The sequence below is a fragment of the Gymnodraco acuticeps genome, unplaced genomic scaffold (assembly GCF_902827175.1).
Source record: "Gymnodraco acuticeps unplaced genomic scaffold, fGymAcu1.1, whole genome shotgun sequence".
NCBI lineage: Eukaryota > Metazoa > Chordata > Actinopteri > Perciformes > Bathydraconidae > Gymnodraco > Gymnodraco acuticeps.
Window position 1 is genome coordinate 1 of NW_022992248.1, and position 23,195 is coordinate 23,195.

Below are 23,195 nucleotides of genomic sequence, written 5' to 3' on the forward strand. Positions count from 1 at the left end.
CCCCCCGCAGCAACACTATATCCACCAGTTAAAGGAAATACAACTAATGTGTTGTGTTATATTAGCTATACAATTGACCACATATGGTGTTCTTAGTTTCCATACCTCCTGTGTTTTACGAGCGACTTATCAAGTCTTGGCAAACGGCATAAAACACGATTAAACGTGATAGTATATAAAACCATGCTCGTATCTACAACCTATAGAAATGCAACACGGCGTCAGTTTAGACGTAATTCTGTCCTCCTGCTTACCGCATCATTTATGAGAAAACATTTCATAACATTATCACAACATATTGGAGGTGGTTTTAAATAACATATCCGTATTTTTTTATTTCTCCAAGTTATGTTTTTGTGTGCACTGAGGAGTCTCAAACAGGCGTTTGTTAAATCATTTTAAGATTGGCTTTAATCAATGTTTGAAAATGAATTCTTCATATATGATAAATGAGAGGTAACATTTTATTTATGGTATTATTTCCACATATTTCTCTCCATTCTTCCTTCTGCCAACGGTGTCGCAGTTTCTCGTCTCTCCCGTTTTTGTGCTTAGTGCGTACGCATGGGTTAGAGTTTGCGTGGAGGACCGCACGTTTTCCCATCAAGTTAGTATTTTATAAATCGCAAACATTGCGTAGAAACTGGCGTACGCCATCTTTTGAGCGTATATCCCTTTATAAATGAGGCCCCTGGTCCGAGCTCTTTTACTCTCAGCTTTCCCTCCAGTCTCCTCCTCTCAAAGGGTGTTTCTGGGATCAAACATCATTTTCCTTCTGCATATTCACTATCTAGTTTTGTTTACACTCCGTCTAACTCTCTCTCATTCAAACGTCAATCACTCACTTTTGTCAGATTTGTACACACACACACACACACCATGTATACATCACTTCAGGGGACATTATATTGACTTACATGCATTTCCTGGAGACTTATCCTAACCTTAACCATAACCAACACATGCCTAACCCTAACCAAGTCTTCACCCTAAAATCAATGATTCCCCTCATGGGGACCACCATTTTGTCCCCATAAGGGAGGCAAGTCCCCACACGTGACTGTGCAAACAGATTTAGGTCCCCACAAGGATAGTAATGCTAGGCCACAGACACACACAAAAGAGAGGAGCCATGACCTGTAACAGTTTATTCAGCATTGCTACTGTAACACTGCAAACAGGCATTCCAACATGACACAGAAAACCCACACTGATAATGGAGCAGGTACACACGGTGGGAGGGGGGGACGTTAATGCAGTAACGTAGTATCAGTACAGTACATATGTTCATGATTGTGATGTCTGTTTGTCGGATAGATTTCATCCCTCTGTATTAAACCAGCCATGGCACAGGCTAACCTTGGTTCTAAAGGGCACTGTAAATGGCTTTGTTAAGATGAACACAAGTACAACTCTAAATAAAAGCTAACAACTCTTTAATGTGAATATTTTTTAGAGGATATAATCCCTTGGGTTAGACGCTTTAACAAAGAAACGGTACATCCTACATACTGTAACACTGGGTGATGTCGTGTTCTACATGTTAGAAGCATGTTTAGGCTAGAGACTACATATGCTTTACTTTTACACACAAACATTGACAATGAAATCCAAGTGATATCAGAAAGACTTGGCTCATATTCCATGTCTCCTCGTTGGGTACAGACAGTGGAAGCCCCCAGCAGAGCGCTGCAGCGTGTCACACACGGACCACTGTTCATGCACAGAACTGCTGTTTGAATATCTCTACACGGAGACAGATGATATCTAACATATTAAAGCTTGTAGGAAAAATGTGGCAAAATGGGGAAAAGCTTGACAATCATATGCAAAATATTCATTGTTTTATGCTCTAAAGTACGCAGGCTGACGGGTGCAAACGCTTTACAACGGCCCAAAACATTTTCATTAGGAGAAACGAGCTGCAGCTTCAAAAACTGAATACCAAAATACTTGAACGATGCGAATATAACAACACAACGTCACCAAGCGCTCCGATCCCAGCTGTGTGCGTCACTTTTTAGTGTCCCCTGGTTTCTGTTGTTTCGAGCTTCTTGCTGTGTTTTGTATTTGCAGTGTTTTGTTTATGCAGCGCTTTTATTAAACGCTGCGCAAGTTGGTGACGTTTTTTCTTCATCTGCACGTGTTTTGGCACATTTGTGTTTTTTAATGTGCATTGTTTTTGAGGCTGCAGCGCGTTTCTCCTTATGGAAATGTCTTGGGACATTAAAGTGCATTTGCACCAGTCGGACACCGAACTGAAGGGTTTTTATTGAAGGAAATGCTGCTGTGATAAAGCTGTAGCATCTTCTCACACGTGGAGCTGACTACGAGGGACTTATTATGCAAGTTCTGCTCTATGATATGATATTAAGTGCATATCAACACTAAAGTGCTGGGCTACTCTCTTATTTTATTCAAAACATTAGAGAATATTAAATATTGTTTGAAATGATGCTCTTGCTGCTTGTATGTGATCGGGGAGAGATGGTAAACATGATCCTGAATTGAACTTTATTCAGTCAAGGGAGTTAGAAGCAGCTAAGCCGGCTGTCAGACTGATTAACAAGGCTCAATAATACAAAGTGTGAGAGTAAGCATCTTCTGGCTGCCTGTAATGGTGAAACACATATATAGTAGCTTCAATAGTTCATTGAGAACAAGGGGGCAAAGCGAGTTTGCCAAACAACATCGCTGGTACACTATCAAGATATGGTTGTCATAGAAACATCAGTGCCAGGACGGTTTTTTTCTTGATTAAAAGGGGGGAGGAGGCTCTGCACAGCGCCCTTCCAGAAGAAGATGCTATGTGGACTCAGGCTCTAATACACACTCTCCCTATCAGTGCAGGGTAGTTGAAACAGGATGGAGCTCCCAGATGATCTGTCTCACTGGTAACCCTAACAACAGTGGACTGACACTGAAGACAGTGTTGCTGCGTCAGTGTTTCTACTCAAGGCAAGCTCTGGGTTTAGGGGACTCTCTTCTTCAGTCAATCTTCAGCACAACTATTCTGCTGCAGGAAGTGGGACTGCTGCGTGACGTTGGGGGGGCTTCAGAGGTCGAAGAGGACCTCCAGCACGGTAGACAGAGACCAGGCCTGGCTCTCACAGCTGAAGGGACAGAACTGACCGTTCTCATTGGTCAGCTCAGGCAGACCCTTCCATGGAGACCTGAGCAGAGACAGAGAGGCGAAGTGATGACAACACAACCGTTAATTCAGCTATCCGTTAGCATAGCTTCCATTCTTTCAGCATTAGCCGCTAGCATAGTTTCCATTCTTTCAGCATTAGCCGTTAGCATAGCTTCCATTCTTTCAGCATTAGCCGCTAGCATAACTTCCATTCTTTCAGCATTAGCCGCTAGCATACCTTCCATTCTTTCAGCATTAGCCGTTAGCATACCTTCCATTCTTTCAGCATTAGCCGCTAGCATACCTTCCATTCTTTCAGCATTACCCCCAGTTTCCACTGGGTCCGTCTGCGCCGCGGTTTTGGTCCGACCTCCTCTAGCGCCATAACCCACCGGACGCGTCCCAGAAGCGTTTCAGAAGCGTAGCGTCGTGCGTGCAGGCTCGCAGTTTTGTTATTGATTCAGGCATCCTGGACATTTGTACTTCTACAAGAAAGTAAGTAGGCTACGTAGTTACATGTTTTATTTATGTGTCTGTTTAAATTGGGTTTATTGTTGTTATACATTTCCTATTTTGTTGTGTTGTAGTCTACAGACACAGTTAATAATAATTGTAATAGTTATACAGGGTTGCCAACTCTCACGCATCTGGCGTGTGACACACGCTTTCACTCTCAATCTCACGCTCTCACGCTGCCCAAACTATTCTCACGCCACAAACAAGATGAACCGGCGATTGTTTTTGGTTAGTTATTTACAATGTTGAGTTGACAGCTGCTCAAGCTGTGGATCCGCTCCCTCCCCGCCCCCACCACTCTTAACAACGTTAACAGACAGCAGAGCAGTGGGAGCCGGTTGGTCAATCCCCGACCCGTATTGCGCATGCGCAGATCTAAGATCCAGTAGAAATGATAAAAAGTCAAAGTCTGCTGCTTATTGTTCTACTAGGCCACAATAGAGTCAAAGAGTATATGAGAGTGAGAGTGTGTTAATTCATGTATTTGGCAGTTTGGAGTAAGTCTGTAGATTTGTTTGTGTGTGTGTTTCATGTATAGGCCTCTCACGATCATTAATTTGGTTGGATACATTTTCCTGGAAATTATTGCGATAAACGATAATATTGTCGGCACCGTTGTATGACCATTTTAGACCACTGACATAATGATAATATATAATAATAATTCAAGTACATCCTTTCAAACTGCTAGTCACATCCTCATGTAAATGGCACTTTATCGAGTTCATTTTTATTTATCGTACGATAAGTCAATTAATTGCTTATCGCGACAGGCACACAATAAAACAGTGGAAACAAACATGTGTTTGACTTTCATTAGTGAATGAAACTGTGTGCCCTTTATATTCTGTTTCCAATATTGTGTCTTTGTATATATTGTAAATATATATCCTATATATATGCTAAGGTCCCGCTACTGACACGATAACAGTCATTTAGTGCGCATATGTGTAATAATTAAACCCATGATATCAATCTCACTCCAGCCAGGTACCCAAAGTTGGCAACCCTGGGTTACATCATATAAAATAGTGTATTTTTCCACTTCCATGATGAAAACCTCGTCGTCCATTGTGCGTATCGTAGTGGAGGTATTGTGATGAAGGAGGGGGGTCTGCTAAATTAGTATATGTGGGGGATGGGCCTGGCCCGGATGCTCACCTTTCCACTTCCTGCGAAGGGGGGCTGCCTGCCCGACCTTATGTTACGGCTGTGCCGTGGCAAAAATAGGATTCATCCTAACGGCCCGTCCACACAGCGGCGTGCGTTGAAGCTTCCAACGCTTCTGCCCATTCACTTTGAATGGGGTGACATCACTTTTAGCCGAACTGCATTTTGGGAAGCGACGTGGAGCGTCAAAAGTTGAGCAATGTTCAACTTTTGACGCCTCGACGGAGGCGTCAGCCAATGAAATCCCATTTATGCAAATCTGCCAGTACAAGCACTAGCCAATCAAACCGCGTGTATGCTGGGAGAGACTACGCAGGTCATTTCCTCATATTCAAAAAAATGGAGGGAAAATTCATTATAGCGGTAGTGAATCACCCGGTGCAGTATGATCAGTCTCTGTTGATCTACCGGGATACAAACCGGAGGAGCGAGGCATGGAGGGAGGTGGCAGAGACAGTGGGTGAATCTGGTAGGTTTTCGCCTGTTTGGGGATTTTATATCCAGTTTACTTCGTTTTAACATTGCTATTGCTTTGTATGTCGGAGGCGGGAGATTCATGTGATTGGTTGTTGGTCGCATTGCTCGCAAAATATCCCCAAGCTTCAGATACGCCCACCTCCAAGCGTCAACGCTAGTGCTGGGGGGAAACGATTATTTTGAAAACGATTAATCGGGCGATTATTTGATCGATTAGTCAACTAATCTGACGATTATTTTTCTGTTGTTCAATTCATAAAAAACGTAATGTAAAAAAAAATTTGTTCAGGATACTGTGTCTCAGGGGATCTTAATATTTAAGAACCTATTAATGTGTTATACCAGATTAACGGAAATAATCTCAGCTAACTGACGATACAATCTGTTTACCAAAACAAAACACAAGTCTCATAAGAAGCATCTAAATGACCCCTGAGCGAAAAATGCTAACGGACATTGGCACAGAACTCAAGATAAAAGTACCCTTATTACTTATCGTAGCTGCACATACAATATATCCGATTAAAGCTGAGACTCCACAGATTATGTAGGTATATAGTATCATCACTGAGTCATCCGAACTCGCGACAGGGGAAGCAAATACAGTCATCACAACACGTACCTTCACAGAGCTTATAGTGAGATCGTCTCACCACCGTAGCTGTCAATCTGATCAAAAGACGTGTTCAATGGCATTAAAATGAGAAAAAACGCGGCTGAATCGGTTAATCCATAGGTTTTTAACGTCTATGTATAAAAAAATGATTGAATTTATAATCCATAATTCCATTTTATGTAAAAATCGGAGAGCAAATGCTAGCTGCTAATGGTAGCCACCACAGCTAGCTGCTGCTTCTGCTAGGCTATGCAGCAGTCTCAGTAAGATATAAATATATAAATATCTTTGCGTTTTGGACTAACTTTAAAATATTCCCATGCTTTTGAAGACCTAGGGCGAGATGTTTTCGTTTGGGGGCTTCGTGCGCAATCCTGTGAGGAGGAGGTGGTAGCCGTTTCAGTCTCCATTGTGTTTGAAGTGCGATTGCGAACTGCTTGTTGCTTTGGGTGACCCACGTGTGTGTAGCGACGCGTCGACGCGGAAATATGTCGTCGACGATATTTTGAAGTCGACGCGTCGCTACAGCACTAGTCAACGCACGCTGCTGTGTGGATGCTCCGTAACCCCTAGTTTCCACTGGGTCCGTCTGCGGCGTGTTACGGGCGCGTTGCGGCTGCGCCGCGGCGTCCGCAAGGATCGCGGCCACTCTAGTCAATGGGTGCTATTCCACCAGACGCGCCGCGTTACGGCTCAGAAGCGTCCCAGAAGCGTCTTGCCGCTGGGCTCCGCTCGAAATAGGATTGAAGTCTATTTTTCGACGCAACGCAGCCGTAAGGTAATGTCGGGCAGGAAGTGGAACGGTGACAGCATCCGGCCCAGTCCCCAAAACCGGTTCCTTCTCCTCCCCCCATCCCTCCTCTGTAGTCTTTCCAGTAGGAGAATAAAGGCCAGCGTTCTCCTTCGGTTTACAGGCACTGTGTGTAAATTATATAGAATAATTATGATGATGAATGCATTTTTTTTACCACTAAAATACAGCCCCTGGCCGTTAGCATTCCTTCTATTCTTTCAGCATTAGCCGCTAGTATACCTTCCATTCTTTCAGCATTAGCATACCTTCCATTCATTCAGCATTAGCCGTTAGCATACCTTCCATTCATTCAGCATTAGCCGTTAGCATACCTTCCATTCATTCAGTATGACTTTTAAAAGTCTCTTTATAAGTGAAAGGGAGCACAGTGTTCGTACCTCTCCAGGTGGGTGTAATGCCGTGACAGAACATTCTTCACCATGGTGACTGTTTTATCGTAGCTTTCTTCTCCCTGCTTCTTGGCAAAGTAGAGTTTAGCACGCAGGAAGTAGCCTACAGGCCACAGCCACTCCTACAACAAAAAAAATATATTAAAATCCTGCTTCACCGCTGGTTCTATGCTATAGTTCAAGGTGTTGGTTAGCTTTAAGCTAACTCTTCTGCAGCTCATTGTCTAAAATGCCCTTATCTGTGTTTTTAGACAGCAGTTGTTATGAAATAGATTTTAGTATGTAAAGTTTTTCAAGGCTTGGGAAGTAACGGATTACGTAATCAGGATACTAAAACATGGTAACTGTATAAATTACATTCAAAAAGATGCAACAAGATTACTTTTTTTTAAAGGTCCCCTATTATATTGTTTTTTATAAATATATTATAAGTCTCAGATACAAAACAAGTCTCTGAAGTGTTTGGCTCCAAACACCAAACAGGTCATTGCAGCATTACCCATAATCCCCTCTGTTTCAGCCCTGTTTCCAAAGTGCTGATTCTCTGTCTGTTACTTTAGATGAAAACAAGGAGCCCCTCCCCACGCCCCTCTGAGAGACATTTGGATACAAAGAACTCAATGGTGCTCTTGGAGGAGATTCAGGTGATAAGGTGGGGGGGGCAAAATCTGATCAGCTCATTTTCAGACAGGTTTTTATAGAAATGGATCAGGACAAAAAGAGTGAGAATATTTTTTCCTGAAACTTTCAGAGTCTCTTTACACAGAGAGAGGGGACACATGTTGATGTATAAAAGACATGAACAAGTGGATTTTGCATAATAGGTGACCTTTAAATGGGGATTACTAGCAGGATAACAATGTTACAATACATTTTGAAATAAAGATCAATATATTGTAGGGAGACATACTATCTGAACTTTCGTTATGGTTTTCATTTAGGCTACTTTCATTCTTTTTTTAAAAGGGGACCTATCAGGCAAAATGCACTTTGTGATCTCTTTTCCACATAAACATGTGTCCCCGGTGTGTCAGGGAACTCACGCAGCATCAGAAAATAAAACCCTCTCTCTTTTCCTCCGTACCCTAATCTCTAAAAACGGGGAACAACGGAGCTGATCCAGATTTGCATCCGATTTGACATCATATCGGCAATGTGGACCCACAGCACTATCAGAAAATTGCTATCAGAAACAATGCCCGACTGTTTTGGACGTAATTTGGTCTGTGTTTACATTAGCATCGCTAACACTCAGAGCTAACCTGTACTGGAGAGAGCATGTGTGTGAAGAAGCAGGAAATACAAAGGAACTCACCTTGTGGTATAACCAGCAAGAGAGAAAGCCTTTGAGCTCCAAACTGTTTCAGAGATAATCCTTGATAATCCATGATATGGCGTTTCATCACGGCAGAATCTGCCGGTAGAATCTCCCACATGAGCTCAGCCCCCTCCTTTTTTATCAAATTCTATTTTTTTTTAAGCTTTATACATAAAATCAGCACTTTTGAAACAGGAAGTGAAGTAGAGAGATTTGAGGCATGGCTAGAATGGGTGATCTGTTTGGTATTTTGAGCAAAACACTTCATAGACATGTTTTTATATATCTGAGACCTATGCTATTGCCTAAAAATAGCATGATAGGTGACCTTTAAATTAAGTAGGAGGACACCTGATTTATTAAACAAAACACTGTGTTTGCTTTTAATTGTGTAAACTAATGCTTTTAACTAAAATGTGTAAACTTTACTTTTCTGTTGGCCTAGCCTTTCATTTCAGATGAGACATTTTTTATACTGAATATCTTGGTTTCTTCTTTTCTAAGGTTACATTGTTCTGTTGAAAAAACTTTGACTTTAATTAAATGTATTATGTCAACAAATGTCACATAACTATATTAGGTTAGTTGAAAGCAATAATATTTGGTTGAACCTAATATTTATATTTAAACTTAATTGTTATATGAATTCTGTTGACATGATACATTTAACTAAAGTCATCGTTGCAGTTTTTTCAGTGCACTTCTTATTGATTTTGATTTTCTCTTGTATTTATTTGCAATATATTTGATAATGAGGCAGTCCAAAAGTAACGGAAAGTAATCAGATTAGATTACTTTTATTTTGTAATAATCAGATTAGGTTACTGATCAGATTTGTCACAGGTAACTAGTAAATGTAAGATGTTATAGTTTTTATTGTAACTTGAACTTAAATGAAAATAAAGATGTATTCAGATGACTATCTGCTCAGTGTCTGGGTGGTTATGATGAAGCTTCAGATAGCCTCTCAGGGTTTCACATATCTGCATTCTGTAAGATTGTAGTGGATTTGGAGTTGTTTGTAATGAGTGCGTCTCACTCACTGGGCCTTGGTGGTAGTTGAAGCCTTTAGCCAGGTTGTAGTTGTCGTTGTCCAGAGAGTTGTCATAGACACCGCAGTACACCATGTCACTATGAAAACACAAATACTATTATCAGTATGAGACTGAATGTATAAGGAATCCTCCTACTGCCATCACTCTTCTTTTAAGCACATGTACATGAATACATTTAAAAGCAGGTGGAGTGACAGTATATCTGCCAAACACCCTAATGAAGATATATTTACTCGGGGTCCAGCGTCTTCATTCCCAGCGGGCCCAGCAGTTTCTTCTCAGCCATCTCAAGGGCCAACCAGGCCTTCTCCACTGTGAACAGCTCGGGGGCCTTCAAATACAGAGAACCTCTCAGCAACCAATCACAGCTCAACACACCGTGAGCCTATACCAGATGTTCTACTCACCACCACCATGGCTATAGTGAAGTTGGGTCTCAGCTGGTAGTCACACCAGGCGTTGGAGGCCCCGTAGCTGTCCTTATAGATGCCTTTCTTGTGCACCAGGTCAGCATGCTTCTCATTGGGGTCACCTGGGTCCCCGGACACCCAGAACCCTGCCTCGAAGGTCTGCTGCAGCTGCTGGTTCCACTGGGAGTACGAGAGGAACTCCTCATTACCTGCAACACAACAACAGGGTTCATACCAAGGGTGTATCTTCAAAGTGTATACATTACAAGACATGAACTGCAATGTCAAAAACGTTAATGTATTTTTCATGTATGAATATGTTATACATTTAAAAGGCAGGGGGATAAGTAAACCTTCTTCCTTAACAGTTCCCACTTTAGTCTGTATGGTGGTGTGTCAGTTCAGGTGGTCAGGATTACTACACAGAAGTGGAAATGAATGTAAAATAATTTCTAGATCTTGACTAGAAGTTGTTTTGATCATAAAGTAAAATACTAAATTGTTCAGTTCCAGATACTGTCTAAATGTTGTATGCCTTTGTAGATACACCATGATCTGTAATGCACGTGTGTAAATGATAAACATTTTGAGAATCTACTTTTTTGCACTAAAAAGGGAACAATTTAGAGTTGTTGTTATGTAGAGGTTATCATGCATTGATTTTACTGGTCCGGCCCACTTGAGATCAAATCTTGCTGTGTGCGGCCACTGAACTAAAATGAGTTTGAGGCCCCTGGTTCATACTGATGGCTAGTCAAACCAAAGGAGTGCAGGACACATTTCATCATGTGAACAAACAGTGAGTATGTGTGTGTGTGTGGTGTGTGTGTGTGTGTGTGTGTGTGTGTGTGTGTGTGTGTGTGTGTGTGTACCATCTCTGTGTACTTTGGCTCCGTCATAAGGGAACACTCCTTTGACATGGAGCTCCACCACCCAGCGGACAGCTGACTTACTGAGACCAACGATCTCCACTGCTGCTCCGTCCCTGCACACACACACATTCACCTCTGTTATTCTGTTAATTATTTAGACTGTAAAACATCAGAGGATAGGGGAAACAAACATACACAGTAATGCTGAAGTAACACTGAGGAAAACAGCAAATCTTCATATCTGATTAAATCCAATACAGGACAATGATCTGATGCAAACTAGCTTTAAGACACTGAGGGGTTTGTAATGTGAGGGACCGTGTGTGATGAATGTTTGTGTGGTACCTTGTGTGTGTGTGGTAGCTTGAAATGGTTCCTTGGAGTTACCTTGGAGTGTCTGTGTGTAATTGTATTTGTGATATCTTGGTTTGTGTGTGTGTGTGTGTGTGTTATCTTGGAGTGTGCGTGTGTATGTGTTATCATGTATTTTCTGTGTGTGTATTTCTTTTTATGATATATTGGATTGTGTGCCAGGGCTGCGCTTTGTCACCAATCCTGTTTGTAATATACATGGATCAGATTTCGAGGCGTAGTCATGGGGGAGGGGGTCTGCAGTTCGGTGGACTAAGGATTGCACCACTGCTTTTTGCAGATGATGTGGTTCTAATGGCTTCATCGGTCTGCGACCTTCAGCACTCACTGGATCGGTTCGCAACCGAGTGTGAAGCGGCTGGGATGAGGATCAGCACCTCCAAATCTGAGGCTATGGTTCTCAGCAGGAAACCGATGGACTGTCCACTCCAAGTAGGGAATGAGTCCTTACCCCAAGTGAAGGAGTTCAAGTATCTCGGGGTCTTGTTCTCGAGTGAGGGAACAATGGAGCGTGAGATGGGCCGGAGAATCGGAGCAGCGGGAGCGGTACTGCAGTCGCTTTACCGCACCGTTGTGACGAAAAGGGAGCTGAGCCAGAAGGCAAAGCTCTCTGTCTTCCGGGCCATTTTCGTTCCTACCCTCACCTATGGTCATGAAGGATGGGTCATGACCGAAAGAACGAGATCACGGATACAAGCGGCCGAGATGGGTTTTCTCCGCAGGGTGGCTGCTGTCTCCCTTAGGGATAAGGTGAGAAGTTCGGTCATCAGGGAGGGACTCGGAGTTGAACCGCTCCTCCTTCGCGTCGAAAGGAGCCAGTTGAGGTGGTTCGGGCACCTAGTTAGGATGCCACCTGGGCGCCTCCCTAGGGAGGTGTTCCAGGCACGTCCAGCTGGGAAGAGACCAAGGGGTAGACCTAGGACCAGGTGGAGGGATTATATCTCTTCGCTGGCCTGGGAGCGCCTTGGGATCCCCCAGTCAGAGCTGGTTGATGTCGCCAGGGAAAAGAAAGTTTGGGGCTCTCTGCTGGAACTGCTACCCCCGCGACCCGACCACGGATAAGCGGGAGAAGATGGATGGATGGATGGATGGATTGTGTGCCTGTATGTATCTTGAAGTGTGTGTTTGCATGTGTGTGATCATGTGTTCTTTCAGAGTGAGTGTGTATTTGGGTGTTACCTTGGATTGTGTGAGTGTGTGTTTTTATCCATGCTACCTTTGAGTGTGTGTGTGTGTGTGTGTGTGTGTGTGTGTGTGTGTGTGTGTGCATGTGTTACCTTGGGCTAGCGGGCATGCCTTTGTTCTTTGCCTTCTCACTTTCTCCCATCTTATCCATCCATGTGCCGCAGTTGAAGCGGTTTCCTCCGCTCACAAATCCGGTATCTGGATCCACCTTCGCCTCCACGTTGAACCCTGAAAACAAGATTCATGCATTTGATGAAACATGGTTTATCCTGCAGTAGCAGCCGGGGTGGGCTTTATCATGCAGTAGCAACGTCTGTCTACCTTCATCTTTCATGTGCATGTCTATCTTGGGTCCAGCGTTTCTCTCTCTGAAGGAAATTCCCTGTAGGTGGCGCTGCAGAGCCTCCTGGATCACATCATACAGAGGCTGCTCCTACACACACACACACACGCACACACACACACACACATTATATATATGGAAAGTGATGTGCTGCTGACCTTTAACTGTGTGTGTGTGTTTTTCAGTTGTACATACCACTTCTCCAGGGGTCAGAGGTTCACAGTCATCAGTAGGGTACATGCGTGTAACAGGGCACTGAAGGATTTCATGCCCCTGAGGAACGTGGGAAGTGTAGTCCTGAAGAAAGCACAAAGGAGGTTAAAGTTTATAAATAAGTACATTATTAAAAGACAATATAAGATCATACTGTATGTGTATGTAGAAATACATTACTTTTCTTTATTTATTGTAGGTAAACAAACATTTAATATAGTTAGGAATAACTTTAGAGGGGATTGCTTGTTGAAAGTGAAATGTATTTAGACCTCCTTCTTTACATTATACCATATTACTACCTGAATGCACTGCAGCCACCACCACACAGCGTCACGGCAGTTGAAGCGAGCACAGCGACCCTCACCCAGCAGGTTGGGGATCAAACCGTGACGCAACGTGCCCGCAAATGCCAGGATGATGTTGCTATGGGAGACCAGGGAGACAGAATGGTTTATTTTAGAGTTAAGTTACTGAAGGGCAGGGCAATGAAGGAGCCTTAAGAGACCGAAACGTGTATGACTGTTGGGCACAGCACAGGACACACCACACACCACATCACACACACACACACACACACACACCACACACACACACACACCCACACACACACACACTACACACACACAGCACACACACACACACACACACACGTCTATAATACACAACAACACACACACACACACACACATCCACACACACACACAACACACACACACTACACGCACACACACACACACACACACACACAACACACACACACAACACAACACACACCACCACAACACACACAACACACACACACACACACACCACACACACACACACTACCCACACACACACACACACACACACACACACACACACACACACACACAAACACACACCACACACACACACACACCACACACACACACACTACACACACACACACACACACACACACACACCACACACACACACAACACACACACACACACAACACACACACACCCACACACACACACACCCACACCACACACACACACACACACACACCGAGCCTCGATGTGTCTCCCAGTGAGCAGCATCAGTCCTCTGAGGGCGATGAAAGTGTCTCGGCCCCAGCACCGGAAAATCCCAGAGGAGAAATGAGGCAGACCTGAAGGATGAGTCAAATCGGCCAATGAGCGTTCACCTCATCTACAGTATTTATGTTTATTTCATTTCACCTTCATCTCCATAAGATAATGAGCTCATTCTTCAATTCAATACACACTTTTATTAATAATAATTCATAATAATTGTAACTTTATCTACAGAGACACCATTAAGCGTCTGTTGCTATGCTACCTGCAGCCAATGAGACGCAGCACTGCTCCTTCTGGCCTGTGACTGGACTGACGCGGTAGGGAACGTTGTCAAGTTTCGTAGAAAGGGGAGGGAGGACAGGCAGGTCTCCAACGCCACACATCTGAACGGACCCCAGTGCCAGGTAACGCACGAAGCTGGAGCCATTCTGCACGAAACTGTTTGAACAAAGAGAGAGAATATAAGCAGCTGAAGGGAGACAGGAAGTGGGGTTGTCCAACATGTCTCTTAACTGCAAAAACTGTTTTAGAATAGTGCCACTACGGTGGCCGGCAGGTGCAAACCTGTTACACTTCCATTAAGGGAAAAGTGCGATTTATGCAACACTTTTAGTAACCGCTGCACATGGATCGTCAAGTTGGTGAAGATGTGCTTTTATTTGCCTGTGTTTTGAAAGTGCAGCACTTTCTCCTAATGGAAGTGTTTTGGCCCATTGCAGCGTGTTTGCACCTGTTGGCCCCCATAATATCAGATCCTAACGAAGCATATTTCCTGTTTCCTACCTGGACATGAGTTTCTGAGATGCGTCCAGAGCGGTAGTGTAGGTGGACACCAGTATGGCATCAAAGTAACAGGGATGAGGTAGCGTGGGATGTGTTTCAGGTAGTTAAACATGGCTGCCAACCACTGACCAATCTGCACACACACAATGTACACACATCAGAAGAAGGTAAGAGCTGGACTTAAACTAGAGGCATGTAGTTTAGTGCATGCATGAGTACTAATCTTTTTACAGATATCCAACTCGAAGATTATTTGCATCCTGTCTATAATCATACTGCTCTACCCTGCATAGCGAGTAGCTTACAGTGACAGGAGGGTTGACAAGTTGTTTTAAAGGCACAGCTCATCTGATTAAGACATATTTTGTCACTTACATTTTTTACTTAAATAGTGGTGTCTAAGACACTCAAAGCTTTGTCAATAAAAAGAAAAACCACCATTAAAATCAATGTTTAGGCTAAGATGACATAGCAGCAGAAGTATGAGAACAGATGCATAGTGCAGTATAGTATAGCTTTAAAAAAATAAAATAGGACACAGATTGCAGTATTTTTTGAACGTGTTGGTAGTGGCTTGTGTCTGCAGAGGTGTTACAGCACCATTGATCATTTAGTTTTTTTTAAAGATATTTTCGAATTACTTAAAGGTGGGGTAGGTACGTTTGAGAAACCGGCTCGAGATACACTTTGTTATATTCCATGGAATGCTCTTAACATCCCGATAGCAATGAATATCTGAAGTGCTTTGACAAAAAATCCATAAAGAAATATCATCAGCCGTAGCTGTAAAAAGCACGACCAATCATTTTAGCCGGCCCGGCTAAAGTAACTGGATGGCCTACCTGCCTGTCAGCCTTCCATCTGTGCACAAACCTATCTCGTGCCCTCATTGGTCATGTGTGCGTTCGTGTGTTGGAGGAGGGGCTCTGTAAGGAAGTGGCAGATTTGTTTTCCGGCTGTGTATTTTCAAATTCTAGCGCACTGGAGCTGGTTTCTCAAACTTACCTACCCCACCTTTAAGTCTTGTAAATACTGTTCCCTACACCTTCATTGTGCTCAACTCTCATGAGATAACATCAAAGACAGATTCCTCAAAACCTGAACAATTAAAACCAAATGTATCTGAAGGGCTGAATACCAGAAGAGACAAATGAAATGTGTCTTTTTGTATTGGTGGTCCTGTAGGCTGCTCACCTGTTGCAGTGGTCCCTCTCTGCGTGTCAGTCTGTTGGCGACAAAGTCTATGAGCCAGTCCCCTTGTCTGAGGTTGCCACACACAGGATGGCCCAGGTCATTGTTGGCACGGATGTCAGCCAGCACTGATATTAGACCTGAAGCGACAAAATCAACTGACCTCAGGCCCTGTGTCCACACGGAATAGGATTCTGGCAGACAGTCACTTCTCCTACTTTTTTTATTTTTTCAATTACAATCACCGCTTTTAGAGGACAGACTGCCTTTTATCTATATGTTCAGGCTACTTTATTTTTGTTCAAGATTTCAGCATGAACACCAAATAGAAGATCCATAGAGCGAATAGGACGGTGAGTGTTGATAAAAGTACAACACTCGCCAACAGCTACAGTGTCTTTGTTAAGATTTGTTAAACGTATGTCGGACACATGGGGCTTAAAACTAGGTTCTACTGTAGCTCCTATAGTGAGCTCCCCAGCGCATATCTGAACAGTAGAAATATTTTCACTTCAAAGCGTTTGGAACGGCCACACAAAGAAGGCGGGACGTTATAATGCAGCTACTTAACTTTACTACCTTGGATGTGTAGTTGTCTTATATGCATTTTATAAAGGTGTACTTGCCTTTTTATATAACATGTTATTGTACTTAGCACATCCTCTTTTGAGGAAATATTATAGTTTATTATAGTACACTGTAAACTATATAGAACACCGTATAGTGTCTCAATTTGAAACTGTGTGCAACTACCTTGTAGTCCAGCATATTTGAGGCTCTCCCATCCTGGGATCCCGTAGCAGCCTCCACCATCTTCCTGTTCCTCAGCGTCACAGCGGAAAAGCAGGATGTTCAGGTCGGCTAACGTCAGCCTGGACATCAGTCTGTGGAACACACACGTTTAACACCAACGAGTGTCATCATCTTTGTCATTCCACACCTCTTATGTACATTCAAGCTGTCCCATTCCATCAAAGGGACATTTACTAGATGTCTTGTTTAATACACATTTATAAAAAGTAAGCACAGCAGTGTAATGAGAAAAATGATATAACAAGCAGACATATGGTTTTTAATTCCTTGTTTTCCTCTCCTTGTCCAAATATGGTACCTACATTTCCCATAATGCAACTCAATGACAGTAGCAGTTGCTTGTAGCAAGACTTCCAATAAATCCGCTGAACTTCACACCTCCAGAGTTTTAATTCTTCTTACAGCCAACCGACACTAGCTCGAGTGACACTTGAGGAAATTCAATCTGAGTTTCTGAGACACTCAAGACTTCATGCAACCTTTGGCACATGTGCATAACTCTACAACATCTGTAGACAAAGTTTGACATGTGAAGTTGAGTCACTGTTTGCCTCTAAACCTTCATAACAAATGTTATAGTTATGAAAGATAGTTAAGGCGGGTTTAACCTTACTCTGTTCATACCATAAGAAAATATTTACAGTGAGTGATGTGTGGACATTTGACTCACTGTGCCAGGGGTTTGGTCAGAATCTCTGGCAGGTGTTCATCTGCTTCACTGCCTCTCCGGTATTTTGGGCTGAACTGAGTCAGATAAAATCTCAGCATCCCCACCAGCTTCTGGGCCTTGGGGTCCAAACTAACCCTGTGAGGAAAAGAGGGAGAGACACAGAAAACTTTGAATTAAAAAGGATTTCATTGCTAACAAACTAATGTTAAAGCTTTCCAAAACCAATGAAACAGTGATAAATGTGCCTTGTAATGTTTGAATGATGATGCAAATACACAGTCCTTATTTCCCTTCAGTGCTGAGGTTTACCTGAAGGCGATGACGCTGCCAGGTGTCAAATTCTGAAAGGTGATTTCCTCCATAAACTCTGATATACCTTTAGAAGTCACTACAGCTTGCTTCACCACTGTACTCTCCTGTAACTACATAAATATACTGAATGTTATAATAGTTTAAATGATCTAATTTCTATCAATAATACAAAAATGGTCAATATTTACCGATATGTGCTCCTTTATTTCCACAGTGTACTCTGGCATGCCGTTGATGTATTTGTCATCCTTCTTATAACTCCCAGCATGCCTTTCCACTGTCCTGGCCTCCAGCACCACTTCCTCTATCTTTCCTAGAGAGAGAGAGACAAAGAGAGGGAGATAGATTATCCTACAAAGATGCAACAACGTAGTTAGATATACAAGTTGGAGATTTGTTATAGACAGGTGATAATGTAATTTCCATACCAGGTATGAACATGGGTGGGATGTTGGTGTCGTATTTGTGTGTTTGGGGGTTCCAGAAGGCCGTCCTGCACACAGCCACCACAGACTGGTGTGTGCTGGGACAGTGGCGAGTCACTGCAACAACATCTGCATCCACCTGGTCCACAAACACCTGCAGGACCAGATGAGATCAATGGATATGATACACATTTGAGTTTTTCCTTATTATATCAACACACATACAAAGTTCATTATGGGTTGAGTATAGCCTTTTTTTTTTTTTTAAATACTCGTACCTTTATTGAAGTGATAGTGTGTAAGGAGGAGGTAGAGGGGATGACTTGCAGCAAAGGGACCGAGCTCCACCGCAGCATGTATTATTTGAGCATATTCCTATCTATTAGTATATTAGATATAATATATTAGTATGTATATTACTATATCAATATTCTAATATTCAAACATTAGACGTTGCATATTTTTGTTAAAAGAATGTTCTTCCACGGTAGGAATTATTTAAGGAGGCCTTGTTTTCATTAGAGGCCAAAATATGTTTATGACTATTCTAAGAATCAGTTAGACAGTTGTTTACCAGGTCTCTGCTCATTGTATTTCCATCACATTATGGATGTACCTATATCAGGCTCTACGTAAATCCTGAGTGCTAATGCCTAGCAAGCTCGTAACTAAACCTTTCCTTATGTGTGGCAAACTTATATCTGGAGAAATGTGTGGGTCAGGCTGAAAGTTCATCTCCTCTCTGCTGCAGCTGCGTCCAGCCACCTGGTGTTCGGTGTAGGTATTTAGGGTGAAAGGTGTACATCCAGTTTGTGATGGTGTCGAGGACAATACCCATAATCTTCCAAAATGTCTCTCTTCCTAGTCACCGGGCCATTCTGAAAGTCCCAAATGATTTCCCCTAATGGTGCCACTAGTCACGTCCAAGGCGTCACAGACACACCCTCCGAGTGTGAGGTCAGTTCTGAACCTGCCCAGTACCGCCTTAATCATACCCATGTGTTACAGATGTCTTCCTGCATTCAGCTATGGACTGGTTATACATTCCTGGGGTTGGAAGAGGAAGTCAGTGGCTCTTGGTTAGAGGAGCAGGCAGCATTTTTTGTTAAAAGTGATTTGTTTAATAGATTATGCTTGGACTCTAGAGCATTTCTATTTGTATTTTATATAATTAACCTATTTTTTCATTTTATTTTATTACCAGTCCTTAAAATGTTATATACTGTGCGTAAATAAAATCCCTATTTTTCTCCCCTCTCTCAACAGAGCTCTGAGAGTGGTTCCTACCTGGATGAAGCCCTGTGAGGCCAGCTCCTGGTGCAGCTTGTTCAGGGCCAGTTTCCCAGCTATGATGCCTGTCTGAGGTCCAACCTCACCGCCAGAGGAGGGGGCTGCTGAAGGGTTCCACTTGGGGTAAAATCGCTCCTCCTTCACAACAGAGATCTACACACACACACACACACACACACACACACACACACACACACACACACACACACACACACACACACACACCACACACACACACACACCACACACACACACCACACACCACACACACACACACACACACACACACACACACACACACACACACACACACACACACACACACACACACACACACACACACACACACACACACACACACACACACACACACACACACACACACACACACACACACACACACACACCACACACACACACACACACACACACACACACACACACACACACACACACACACACTAATGAATGAAATCTGTTCCACTGTAGCAAGTAGCAGTTGTGTGTAATATCCAGTACATGTTAATGATACATTATACAACTCTATGCAGTGGAATCAGAGGTGAGTTTCACATTAATTTAGTTTATTTGTTTGTAAATATTTGTTTGCAAGCCGTGGAATGGGGCTAAAAAATGGTGTGAGCATCCACACCTGTACACATACAATAAAGCAATCTCATGATTCAGGTTTTATTGTCTAATGCACAAAATCTACACCATAGTTGTTGGCAATGAAAATATGTGAAGTCCCGGTCCTGGCCACCAGTGCAACATACACTTAAGACATAGGAAGTCAAATACTGCAAAAACAAAATAGTAAATACAGTGGTGCAAGCAGAAAGCAGGAATGAGTAAACTATGTTCATAAAGGATAGAATAAGATTAACAGAATGTAAAATGAAATACTGTGCAGTAGAATAAAATACTCTTTCTAGCTAGCTATTGATTGATTGTCAGTTTATTTCGATTATAAGCAGCTGTTTCAGCGTGAGCCAAGCTAAACCAGCAAAAATAAATCTTGCAGCTTTTAGTTTTTCACACAATCACAAACAAGAATGAATAATAGAAGGTGATAGTTGAGTATACGATTAGCGTAATCTACAGAGCTAAGTTGGAGACTCTTTAAATCCTGATTTTTACAATTGAATCATTAACGACAAACACATGACACTCTAGCTACAGTATACATAGAGATTTTCAAACTACAAAAGTCACGACTTAAGAGAAAATAAACTAGCATTAACCCTGTTTATATATTTGCATGAATATGATGATATTGAGGAATTCGTCTCACACAAGATATAAATACAGTTACTAATAACTCACCTGATGTGGCATTAACTCATCATATCCTCTGGTGGAGCCGGTAGCACAGCAGGCCATGGACACCATCGCTGAGCTGGGGAGGGAGTCCAGTGCTGAGCGCAGCTGTAACACACAAACATCACTGTACACACCTTTAACACAGAATGTATTGTGCCTACTAAAGCAAATGGTTATTAACATCTTCAGACCAAACCCAGGGACCCACCTGTATGGGACACTCGTTGTCATGGGTAACATCAAGGAACATGGCGTGTGCGATGGAGGACATGAGTGGGCGGAGGCTGGGCTGAACAAAGGCCCCGACCGGCTCCCCCCCGTAGCGGTGGACCAGCCGGCCCTGCTCATGGCTGTCCCCGGCTGACATGGCCTCTGTGGACAGGGAGCGGAGTGAGACATGGAGGGACAGCTTTCACAACACATGCAGGTTCACAGGCACTGCAGTTCAACACAGGCTCACATTAAGGACACATGCTCACCAAGGCTAAGCTTACAATCATGACAAGAATACTCCCTTTTTCCTATAAATGTTTTTTTTCATTTTTCTATTTCTGGCATTACTCACACTATTGGTGCAGTGGAGAATTTGTTGGTATAGAGTCGTGCAGCGATGACGTGTTTTTGTAGTGCAACCCTGAAGTTAGCATCCTAAGGGCTCCCTCAACTAAAACCAGTTGGATCTTTCCATTGGATTTCGGGAATATTGCAGGAAATAAGATCTGTGGCAAACACACGTTTATCTTACGTAGCTACGTTTTGTACAGCAGGATTATCTTCACATATTAACACCACTTAGGGATTTTAAAGAGTAAATGCAATCTCCAGAAGTAAAAAGCTAACATTAGGCTATAAACAAACTACATCACGGCCGTAAATCATTACTGCTAAGCTAAAGGTGGCTAATGTTCGGCGTGATGACGTTGAGTAGTTTATTTAGACACCGTTTTTATGACACATAGAAGCTTCAGACATTCACTAGTGGGGTATTTACTGACATAGTTTATAGAGCAACACATGAAATCTCTCTAGCTTAGACCTTATTTTAGCTGTGTAACCAAAAACACGTTCAAAACAACGATGACTTGAGACAAGGGAACCAGAAGCGGTAAATTAGGAACTCATTTATGGGTTTTAAGACTTATTCCCACACCGCTTTGTTTGCACTTTGTCACAATGTGTGACAAATTGGAGGCAAAACCACTCAGTAAGTGAGAGTTGTGATGGGGATTTCAGGACTACATGGATGACAGCCTTCACTTTCACCTTTTTTTGAACGGGCTTTGTCTCACGTTATTTGTACTGCATGTAACATAAAGCAGCATAAATACACAAACTGTCAACTTTGTCAATATTATTAAATACACTTCATATAAGGGCATGTAGTGTAGTGATTGTGGACGTGTACCTCGTATGAGCGATGAGATCCCTAGCTTGGTGACGAAGACATTATCCAGCTCCTCACTGCCAGTGAACAGCTCAGCCACCACATACAGGTTAGGACACACTGTCCGGGCAGCGTCCAGCAGGAACTGATCACACACAGCAACACACAGCATACAGAGGTGAAGGGCGAGGAGGAGGAAGGGAAATCGAGGAAGAGTGGATATACAGAAAAGGGGGAAGAGAGAAGAAGAGATAGGGAGGAGATGGACAGAAGAGAAGGAGCAAATATAGGAGAAGGATATGGGCAGAGATTGAGGACGAGAGAGGTAAAGGGGTGGGGAGCAGGAGAAAGAAGGAGAAACAGGGAGGAGATGGTCAGAAAAGGAGAGAGCGGAGGACAGAAGGGCAGAAGGATGAGAGAGGGGGAGAGATAGGGAAGATGCAAAGAGAACAGGGAGATGATAGATTTAAAGGAGGAGAGAGAATAGGGTGAAGGCGGAGAAAGGAGAGATAGTGAAGAAAATATGGACAGAGTGAGGAGGAGAAAGGGGGAATTGACAGGGAGGAAAACGGAGGAGGGTGGGAGGAAGGGAAGATGGAACAAAAAAGGGGAGGAAAGAGGAAGGAGAGAAAGGGATGAGAGAGAAAAGTAGGAGGAGAGAGGAAAGAGAGTTAGGGAGAAGATGGAGAGTGGTGGTGAAAGTGGAGGAGAAAACACAGTGAGGAGGAGAGATATGTGAAGGGAATGCAGCCGGTGAGTCAAAGAGCACAGCATGCAGTCACACAGTGCAGGAGTGAGAGAGGAGGAGAGGAGGTGTGATGAGGAAGAATGAAGTTAAAGGAGGAGAGGAGACAGAGATAAAACACTGTGAGTTGGTGCAGAGTATTTGTACCTCGTACAAGGCTGCTAATTCCCAGCCGGTTCACAAACACATTGTCAATGAGCTCGCTGCCTGTGAACAGCTCAGCTATCACATACAGGGCGGGGTCTGACAGAGCGAGCGGCGGCGAACAGCGCCTGGCAACACACACACACACACACACACACACAC

At 43.1% G+C, this 23,195-nt stretch overlaps 1 protein-coding gene across 1 annotated transcript in view; it reads right to left on the minus strand.

Annotated features, from left to right (window-relative positions):
* Positions 1–1,131: 1,131 nt before the first annotated feature.
* LOC117540022 (glycogen debranching enzyme-like) overlaps positions 1,132–23,195 on the minus strand; it is a 64,249-nt gene continuing 42,185 nt past the window's right edge. The window contains 24 exon segments of the mRNA XM_034206410.1: positions 1,132–3,173; positions 7,104–7,237; positions 9,477–9,564; positions 9,722–9,819; positions 9,896–10,107; positions 10,771–10,883; positions 12,420–12,555; positions 12,649–12,760; positions 12,866–12,967; positions 13,186–13,309; positions 13,922–14,024; positions 14,216–14,391; positions 14,737–14,812; positions 14,815–14,869; positions 15,931–16,067; positions 16,681–16,811; positions 17,411–17,545; positions 17,720–17,832; positions 17,911–18,035; positions 18,151–18,301; positions 19,435–19,590; positions 20,764–20,865; positions 20,969–21,132; positions 22,166–22,289. Of these exon segments, the coding sequence (XP_034062301.1) occupies positions 3,056–3,173; positions 7,104–7,237; positions 9,477–9,564; positions 9,722–9,819; positions 9,896–10,107; positions 10,771–10,883; positions 12,420–12,555; positions 12,649–12,760; positions 12,866–12,967; positions 13,186–13,309; positions 13,922–14,024; positions 14,216–14,391; positions 14,737–14,812; positions 14,815–14,869; positions 15,931–16,067; positions 16,681–16,811; positions 17,411–17,545; positions 17,720–17,832; positions 17,911–18,035; positions 18,151–18,301; positions 19,435–19,590; positions 20,764–20,865; positions 20,969–21,132; positions 22,166–22,289 (2,985 nt within the window). The 3' untranslated portion in view covers positions 1,132–3,055.